Here is an 11102-nt window from a genome sequence, read left to right as displayed (position 1 = left end):
TGTGTTGGTTCTTGGAGAGTAAACTCAAGTATAGAGTCCTTTGGAACCCTAAACCCACTAGCGTTGTCCTACAACAACTTAGATGCAATCCTTAGAGCTTATAACACTTTTATGAAGTGCTTATCATGTTCTAGGATGTCTTAACATTTTCAATTAGTAGTTTAAGACTAATTGGGTGCTTATATGTGTGATTATATGTTCATTAGGATCATAGTGTGTGTACAAGTCCTCACTTGACACCTAACACTCCTTTGCCGTTCAGTTCATCCAAACCACCATCTTCAGGTGAGTTCATACCCCTTAATCAATGTTTTAAATGATTTTAAATGCTTTAATGGGGGGGGGGGGGAATACAAGTAGAAAACAACATGTTATTAAATCACTCATATGTATTTATAACTGTGTTTTCATCCAGTAGATTTCACATACTTCAAAATGTGATGCATGAAATGGTTTTCTATCTTAAAAACACCTTGGTAGCAAAAGTATTACGTTTGAAATGTTTATTAAAATGACATCAAGTCATTGTTAATTATTGTTCAAAACTCTTAGATGTCTTACAAAACCATTTTTACCTTCATGAACAAAACCATATCTATACACTTATGCTCTTATATATGTATTGATGTTATAGTTTTCAGCCTTCATTCAGTTTCTCACACTCTTGTGTAGCAAGGGTGTATAAACCTGCTTGGACAATCAATTACCTTCCAGTTAACTATTATAGGGATAGTTAGGAGATACAAAACATTATTCCTATTACAAGGAATTACACCAGAGTCAGTTCATTCATGAGTCTATACTATACATTACATGTTACATGAATACGTCTACATCGATACGCTTACATGAATACATTTACATATATAGATTTATTTGTACACACTTACATGGATACTTGTACCTAGATTTAATAGGATGATTTACTAGTACCTTATGTGTAAATTGTCCTGCCTATCCCAGTTCAACGGGATGTCTAGACGGGACTAACCATTTCGGAACCCACCTGTTAGCAACAGTGGTAGATGACCATCTACGGATGCCTACGGTTATTACTTATATTAGGGGTACCTTTACGGGACTAACCATTCCTTTAGCCTACTGTTCGCTACATAGGTAAATGTCCATCTACGGATGCCTACGGTTAATACTTATATTAGGAGTACCTTTACGGGACTAACCATTCCTTAAACCTGCTGCAGCTATAGAGGAAAATTGAACAATCTACGGATGTTCAAAGGTTATACATTTCGCTAGTCGCGATGTCGTGTTAATCCTAATACAAAAGGATAACACTTACATGATTATATATTTTCCTATTACTTTATTTTGTGATACATTCACATAAACGATGAGTTAGACTAAGTACCGTTAGTAATAGTCAAAAAGTAGGAAAAAAAACTATCATTGTTATAACAAAACATTCGGGTCTTGGTAGAAGACTACATTTCATACTAGTAGGAAATATGGGATTTTCTAGGGTTTTCATACTTATATCAATTGTTTCATTCAAAGATTTTCATAGCATTCATAACAGATTTTCAAAGCAAGACAATGACAATTAAATACTTATGAATTCACCAGCTTTACGCTGATACTCGCTTTCAAAATAACTTGTATTCTCAGGTCCAGTTAGACAGGTACGATGACCAGGTTTTAAGAAGATGGAGCACAGACAAGACTCGTCTTTTATTTTGATTTCATATTTTGGTGTCTTATTACAATGAAAGAACACACATGTATTAAAACTTTACTTTTAATGCAATGGATGATGTTGTTGCTTGTTTACTACTTTACACTGTTATGATACTTCACATGACGTCCTCCACCCCGAAATGTTTCCGCCGTTCTTGGTTTTGGGGTGTGACATAGACTCATATCGATATTCTAATAAAATGAAAATTATGATCCACTAAACCTAATTGTCGAGCATACTACAAGTGGTCACTTTTAATTATATATATACCATGAATAATACTTCTTTCATTAATCATAGTGGGATCTCATCAATTCTTTGAATCTAAATGACTCCATAAATTTAAGTTATAATTAGGTAGACCGTAGATTCATTTACTAGCTACGAACCCATGAATCATTTTATTATTTCATTAAAGTTTCTATCTCAAGGAATGGATTCCATGAGAAAAAACTAGCCCACATTTTAATATACTTTGAGAGTCGAGTCCATTACGATTTATATCTATTTAGAATTCCATAACCCAAAAAATGAACAACCAACAATGACAAAAAGTCCAAAAGGGACAGTGGCCCAATTCAAAATAACCTAGTATAGACAAATGAATCCAGAATAATGGAAGAACCCTTTTAGCTACGTCGATCTTCCTAGTCACACCAAGATCTCTAGTCGACGTCACTTCCGGCGAGGCAGTCACTACGGCGACACCTCCTTCTTCGTCGATATCTCCTCTTCAGCACCAACCCCTTCTTTCATTCTCATAAGAATTCCTTTATATTTTTACTTCAAGAACAAATCATATTTCTTGTTTGTTTGAAGGCACCAACAACGGCTTGTTTTTCCAACAACAGAGAGGCCACTACTAAGTGTTCAATATGAAAAACAAACACCCCAATAATCACCAACGCCATGGACAAATTTAAGTGCCACCATCAGTGACATTACTCACCGGAACCAGGTTCGATCTAGTTGTTAACCAAAACCCGATAAGGTGTAAACTTAGCTTCCTTCATGTTACACTCTTCCATAACATCACCATTTCAACTCAAAAACATCAATTTTAAATATGAAAAGAATAGAGTGGTTGTTGCTTCCAATCACTCCCCTCTTAGCTACCAGATAAATGAGCAAAAGACACACACACACACACCGTAACACCTCAATTTTTTAAACCAAAATTTTCATTTTTGAATTACCAAAATATTGTTCATAAACCGAGTCATCAAAAACATAAGTTTCGAATACAAATCACCATCACAAAATATTAGAGTATCAAAGACTGCCCTAGTAACAAATCTCCCAGCGAGTGATTACAATCAGAACTTCGCCTTCTCGCGATCCTCAAAAGTACCTGAAATACATACATCAACAACTGTAAGTACAAAGCTTAGTGAGTTCCCCAAGATACCACATATAACATAAATAAAAAGCTATGGGTTATCAGCAACCCTGGGGACTATCTGCAATCCCAGTGGGCAACAGCACGCCCTATGGGTTATCAGTAACCTTGGAGACTATTCGCAGTCTCAGTCACACATAACAACATAATAGAAAATAACAGTTAAAGCCAGATGGTCATCACAAATACATCTATTCTAACACACATGTAAGAATAAGTGAGGAGACTAGACTCTGCCTAAAAACACAATAATTAACCCTAATAACTAATCAAGGTACATAAATCAACCAGTGAGTCCAAATCCCACAACTAAGCCCCTTAAGGGAAAAAAGACCATTTTGCCTCTCCCATGGACTAAAACCCTAAATCTTGACCAAAGGTCAAAATTCAACAAAAGTCAACTGCCCAATGCGTATGCTGGGCATACTCCTTCTTACGTGGGGTGTACAACTCAAATCAACGACCAATAGGGAACAAACCTGGCTAAACGGGGTGTAGTCAGGAGTACGCCCGATGTACTCTGCTTGATCCATACTTAACCGCTTGTATGTCCTAATTTATTAATACACCTATCCCAACTTCAGATCTGACCATAATGGAATCTCTTAACCTATAAAGTCACTGAATTTAAGCCTTTGCATGGCTAGAAAGGGGCCAATACACAAAACTCTAACTTCCATCGCACTCTAAGTCACTTCACTCATCCATGGGCCAAGGGAAATGATCAAGCAACCATTTTTATGAATCTACAAGACCTGGAACACATGAAAGGAAAACTACAATGCTCTGGAGTACCTCATACTCACAAAGGTCTAAGCTTTGGGACAAAAAGCTTAGAAAAACTCATCTATGGAGATCTAAAAGGAAACACATAAAGGTATAAACTTTATACCATCAAAAGATGTACAAGTTGAAGTAGTTTCTAGATCCAAAAGCTTGCAAGCAACACCATTATCTTTACTAGTCTTCATCTTCAACAAAAGGCCACCAAAATCACCACCAAGCTTCAAGATCTTCACTTAGAAGGAATACACTCGAGACTAGGGTTTGGATGGAGTGGAGGCTAATTAAGGGAGGGCCAAGGGTGAGTTAATGTCTTTAAATAGGGGTGAAACACGTTAGTATGCCCGACATACCACATGTACGTCTAATGTACTAGCATGGCTTCCGCTATCCAGATTCTCACGAGTATATTGCACGTACCCTTACGTACACCCAACGTACGACCTGCAATGTGGAACTTAAACCATAAGGGAACAAAATGTGCTATGTTTGATTAGGTCAAGGGATAAAAATGAAAGTACCTTATAATCAGATCTTATAGTTCTCCCCCACCAGAATCAGACTTTGCCCTTGAATTCATCCTCGAGAAAAAGATCCGGATAGTGCCTGCTCATCTTAGACTCGGGTTCCCACATCCACTCCAAGCCTTTCTGATATTGCCACTTAACTTTGACCAAGCTCACTACCTTGTTCCTCAAAGTCTTCACTCTCCGATCCAGAACTGCCACATGCTTCTCAATGTAATTCTGGCGATAATCAACCTGAATATCCTTCAAAGGGACCACCGCTATCTTGTCAGCTATACACTTCCATAACTGGGAAACATGGAAGGTATCATGAATTTGCCTCAACTCCTCCAGCAGCTCCAACCGGTAAGCCACTTTGCCCACACGGGCCATTACTCTGAAAGGGCCAATAAACTTGGGGCCCAACTTGCCCCATTTTCTGAAGCGAATAACACCATTCTAGGGGGATACCTTCAGAAGCGCTAAGTCCCCCACATGGAACTCTAGTTCATAGCGTCGCTAATCCGCATAACTTTTTAGCGGCTCTGGGCCGTCATTATTATCTATCTAACTTGCCGGATACGCTCGGTCGTCTTGAGCACTACCTCCGTGCTCCCCATCACTCTCTATCCGATGTTGCCCCAACAAATAGGAGTCTGACTAGGGTTGTTCGCTATTTGGATAAAACCGAATTGTCCACCTGGACAATTTGGATTGGACTATTTGGTTCGGATATTCGGATTTTTGGATTGGTTTTCAACAAAACCGAATTATTATTTTGGATTTTGGATTGGTTTTGGTTTATAAAATAAGAACCGAATAGTCCAAAAAAACCGAATAAACATTTATTATTTATTTATTTATAATATATATCTATAGTTATTTATTAAATTTGTAATTTATTTTTTCAAATAGGTTCAAAACATTTCACCCGATAAAAAAACATTAATATGCATTTTCTCTCAAAAGTTTTCTATCTATAAAATATTTATCCATAATATATCTTCTTAGTAATTGTCTATAAATTTAAAATTACAACTAAATAATTTGTTTTCGCTTCTTGTGTAAAGTTGGGTAGTATTATAATTATATGTCGGTTTAAAATGTTCCGGTTTTCGAAAACCGAATTATAAAAACCGATCCAACCGAATTGTAATCGGATTGGTTCGGATCGGATTTGAATTTAGTTTGGACTATTCGGATCCATGTTTTGAAAACCGAAATCAATTTGGATTCACTTGATTGGATCGGATCAAACCAATCCATCCAAACGAACACCCCTAAGTCTGACACCTCCTCCCAAACAGAAGCTCAAAGGGTGGCATGCCAATACTAGCATGATGGTTGTTGTTATAAGAAAACATAGCCAACGGGGGATAGGAGTCCCAACTCCCACCAAATTCAATGATGAATGCAACATATCCTTGAGCGTCTGAATAGTTCACTAACTCTGCCCATCTATCTGTGGATGATATATAGTACTAAGATGCAACCGGGTACCCAACTCCTTGTGAAACTTCTTCCAAAACCTAGAAGTGAAACGAACATCCTGGTCTGAAACAACGGAAGTCGGAACTCCATGCCGAGGCACCACCTCTCAGACATAAATTTCAACAAGCTTCTCTGCAGAAGAACCCTCACTTATGGCCAGGAAATAAGAACTCTTCGTCAAACGGTCCGCTATTATCGAAATAGCATCGAAACCCTTGCAGTCTTCGGTAAATTTGTAATAAAATCCATGGTGATCTGCTCCCACTTCCATAGTGGAACCTTTAAGGGTTGAAAATTTCCATGAGGGCGCTGGTGCTCGGCCTTGACCTTACGGCAGGTAAAACATCGCTCTATGTTAGGCTATCAAACCAACAAATAATGGGATAAAATATAACAATAAAACTCAAATCACTGCTACTTGATACACTAAAGATAGTATAGAGTAAGCAGGGTCGATCCATAGGAATACAAGACTTCTTATTTAGCCATATTCTCACACATCATACAAATAATATTAAAGTGAGGGCGGGGTTATGTTTGAACTAGAATTAAACTTCATAAGTAAACAAGATTAATAGTAAAAATCAATAAAAGAAATACATTTCCGATTCGGATTCCTATACATGCATTATGTTGTAGGATGTAATATGACGGTGATTCATGTTCAATCTAGGTTGGTAATTTAGATATTAACAAGCTCTAATACCCAAGTTAACAAAAGTGTTTTATTCAAAACATGTTCTTTAAATAAAACTTCATTTAATTGATTCAATTCAAACAAGCTCTTGCATCAAATCATTAAATGACATTAAGATCTTGCAACAGTTACCAACAATATCCAACATTCCTCATAAGTTCGGGAATATGAACATCTAATCTTTGATTACACTAATTTTTGATATAATTACAACCAATTAAGTGCATGTTACTAACATCAAATCATAAAACATATACAAATTTCATAATTTGATTAACTAGATTGATAAGAACCCTAATTCATTGATCAAGTGAAAAGAGAACCAATCAAACATATAATTAAGATCAAATCAAAGATTACTAGATGATAAACATAAAATCAAATGCAAATTACAACTTAACAACAAATACTTAGGAATCCAGAATCAGAAATGATTTAGAAATTAGCCACACATGTCTAAGTTAACTACAAATCTAACAAGTATGATCTTCAAATCAACTTACAAAAAGCAAATTAAGGTGTTTCCAAAGTGTTAGATGATGATATGATACACCAAAATCGCCCCCTACAGTTCCAAGTCGAAGTTCTCTCTGAATATCCCAGAAGAACATGATAAATCGGAAGTTAAGAATTCAAATTTTGATCAGATCACGTTACACGGCCCGTGTAACGTATGCCTTGCCATTACACGGCCGTATAATGACTCTGATGTGCTGAAATACTTCCAAAGCGCGTCCGTGTAATGTATGCCTTGCCAAAGCGCGGGCCGTGTAATGAACTGTAAGATAGCCAATCTCCAATTTTCTTCATTTCTTCAATTTAGCTCCGAAAGTTCCGAAATTTCACCGAGAGCTTCCCTTGAGCATCCTAAGCATGCTCCAATCTTCAAATCACCTTGAAACATCCACAAAAATGGTGAAATATCGATAGATCCTTGGTAATGTCCTTAAACGCAAAATGAATGAATATTACACTAAAAATGCAATGCAATGCTATAAATAAACATGAAATTAGCTTGTGAAAAGGTGCAATTTATGCACCTAACACTCTACAAACCAAGCCACATCTATACATGGACACCAACAACTATGCTTCAGGTCGAGATACATCTTGGTAGCCCCTGGATGAATGGAAAATCTCGACTTCTGGGCCTCCACCATCAATACTCGTCGAGCCCCACCAACATAAGGCACCCAAACCCACCCGTGAAGAGTCAGAAGCCCTCAGCTATCGATATCAAAAGCTAAAATATGACCGATCACCCGCTCATGTTTCATATTTCTTCCTTCATGGCCTTCGACTTTGGTTCTTTGATAGTCTCCAAAACTGGGGTTATCACAGTCATCCTCATACACACATCCTTAATCTGGGTACTAACTGCCCCCAGGCTTAAGGCGTCAGACACCACCTTGTTCTTTCCTGGATGATACAGAATTTCACAGTCGTAATTGTTCACTACATCCAACCACCTTCTTTGCCTCATGTTCAAGTTAGGCTGGTCCATAAGATATATCAGGCTCTTATGGTCCGTGTAGATGGTACACCGAACACCATAAAGATAGTGGCGCCAAATCATTAGAGCGAAAGCCACCGCCTCCAAACTCCAAATCATGAGTGGGATACTTTGTTTTGTGAGGCTTCAACTGCCTCGAAGCATAGGCAATCACATTCCACCTCTCCATCAACACAACACCCAGCCCTGTGATCGATGCATCATAGTAGACCACCAAATCCTCAACTCTCTCAGGGAGGGTAAGTACTGGTGCCTCACACAATCTCCAGTGAAGAGTCTTGAATGATGCCTTCTGCTCAGGCCCCTAATAGAACACAACATCCTTCCTCGTCAACTTAGTGAGAGGACCAGCGACCTTGGAGAAGTCTCAAATGAATCTTCGATAATATCCCGCTAATCCGACGAAGCTCCGAGTCTCAGATGGAGACTTCGATACTTCGCACTGCATCACCACCTTTATCTTGGTTGGGTTGACCAAGATACCATTCTGGTTGACGAGGTGTCCCAGAAGCGGAACCTCACACAACCAAAAGTCGTACTTAGAGCACTTGGCATAGAGCCTCTCCATCCTCAAATCTCCAATAATCTCGTGAAACTCGTGCTACTCTCTGGTCTTCGAATAGACCAAAATGTCATCTACGATGATGATCACCGATCGATCCAACATGGGCCTGTAGACCCGGTTCATGAGATCCATGAACACCGTCGGTGCGTTGGTGATCCTAAAAGGCATCACCATGAACTCGTAATGCCCATAACGAGTTCAGAAGATCGTCTTCTAAATATCCTCCTCTCGTACCCTCATTTGATGATCCCCAGACCTCAAATCGATCTTGGAGAACCAAGATTCCCCTTACAACCGATCGAAGAGATCATGAATCCGCGATAATGGATAACATTTCTTCACCGTCAGCTTGTTCAACTCCCGATAATCAATATACATCCGGTGTGAACCATCCTTCTTTCTAACAAAAAGGATTGGTTCTCTCCAAGGAGAACTGGTCGGTTGAATAAACCCTTTTCCTAACAGATCTTGAAGTTGAGAGGATAACTCTTGCATCTCAGGAGGTGCAAGATGGTATAGTGCCTTCACAATCGACGCCGCACTCGAGATCTGATCTATCCGAAACTTCACTTGCCTCGCAGGAGGCACACCCGGTAACTACTCGGGAAAAACATTGGGAAAATCACGTACAATAGGAACATTAGAAATGGAAATCAATCCGTTCTCCTTAACCCGAGTATCCACTACATAAGCCAGATAACCGATACACCCATGCTGCAAACTCTTCTCCCCTGGCTGTAGAACAAAAGCTTGATCCTAACCTAGTACCCTCACCGTAGATGGCCAACACTCCCCCAATAAGGTCTCAAACCGTCACCATCTGATGCTTACAGTCAATTAGAGCCCCAAACCAGCTCAAACAATCCATAACTATGATCACACATATATCTCCCATCGTAATAAGGATAAGATCTATTAGATTACTGACACAAAAACTCTCTAACACACAACCATGGTTGATATCAGTAGCGGATACCGGATGCTCATAATGTATATAGACTCTTAAGGTCATGCTCAAGGTCTCCCGTGCAATACTAAAACTGCGAAAAAAAGATGATGACACAAAAGACCGACTCACATTCGAGTCAAACAACACAAGCACATGTATAAAATTCACAAGAAAAGTATCTACATAAACAATAACATAAGCAACAAATAAAATCAATAGAATAACATAGAATACATACTAGCCATGACGTTTGGAGCTGCTCGGGCCTCCTCTGCTATCAACTGAAATGCTCTCCCTCAAGCCCTCGGTGTCTCGGCCTTACGCAACCGACCATCAGTAATACGCATGGTCACAGGGGCCGGAGTCTGAACTGCCCTAGATGCAATTTGAGGAAACTCGGCTCTTATATGTCCTGTTTGGTTGCAATGGAAGCAAACCCAAAATCCCTGGCGAAATGCCCCTCTTTGCCATAGAGGTGGAAAGCCATCCCTGACGGATAGGTTCCCTCATGCCCCTTGCCTCACTTACCGTAAGTGCTACCCTTCTGGCCTCTAGCTCTCGAGTCAGCAGGCTTGGGTCACTGAGTCGCCGACTGCGACTATATTGGCCTCCTATCTCTCACGTGGGTCTCCCTCTCCTCCATAGCCTAGGTCTCCAGCGTAATCTCCCTCCTTCTGGCAGTTGTTTGTAGCTTAGCCAATATCCGATATGAAGTGTTTGCCACAAACTCATGGATATCCCTCCTCATGATACGCAAATACCAACTCATACGTGCTTGTTCAGAAGACATGTGCTTAGGAAAAAACAAGGCCCTCTCATGAAACATCCTGGTGATCTCAGTCACCGTTTCTGAATTATGATTGAGAGACAGGAACCCCTAGGCCAACCTCTCTCTCTCTCTCTCTCTCTCAACTATGGGTAAAAACTTATCCCGAAACATCTCAGTAAATCTCTCCCAGGTCACCGCAGAACACTTTGAAAAGGTGTAATCATCTGTCACAAACTTCCACCAATCCTTTGCTCCCAAGCGAAGCAAGTTCAATGCGAAACGAACCCTTAGATGCTCCATATAGGAGTAGGTGTAAAAACATCCCTTAACATTAGAAATCCATCTCATTTCAGAAATCGGATCCTGGGTCCCATCAAACTCGGGTGGCTTCGTGTTGTTGAACTCCCGGTACCACAACGAATCACCCCCTTGCGGTCTCGTAGCAGTGACAACTACAGTGGCTGCGGCAGTAAGATCTTCAGTGACGGCGGCATAGAGCTCGTTAAAAGTCTAAATCAACGTGGTATTGATAGACCCAAACATCTCTAGAATAAACCCTCTGATTGTTATGGCCACCTCAGTGGAAACAATCCTGCAGATCTCATCATCACCAGCACTTGGCCTCTCGAGGTCGCTTGAGCATGAACCTTCATACCAAAATACACAAGAAACCATCAGAATTAGGCTAAAGCGCATACACAAACTGATGAGTTTTAGGCATAACAAAAACAAAC

The 11102-nt window shown here is 39.6% G+C and overlaps 1 protein-coding gene across 1 annotated transcript; it reads right to left on the bottom strand.

Moving 5' to 3' along the window:
- Positions 1 to 4435: 4435 nt before the first annotated feature.
- LOC145099004 (uncharacterized) lies at positions 4436 to 4777 on the bottom strand. The gene has a single exon (XM_079036592.1). The coding sequence runs from the start codon at positions 4775 to 4777 to the stop codon at positions 4436 to 4438; it is 342 nt and encodes a 113-aa protein (XP_078892718.1).
- Positions 4778 to 11102: the final 6325 nt, after the last annotated feature.

This window comes from Lactuca serriola, chromosome 4 (assembly GCF_051521515.1).
Source record: "Lactuca serriola cultivar US96UC23 chromosome 4, Lser_US96UC23_V15, whole genome shotgun sequence".
Taxonomy (NCBI): domain Eukaryota; kingdom Viridiplantae; phylum Streptophyta; class Magnoliopsida; order Asterales; family Asteraceae; genus Lactuca; species Lactuca serriola.
Note: the sequence above shows the minus strand (reverse complement) of the source record. Positions and strands in the feature narration are given on the sequence as shown.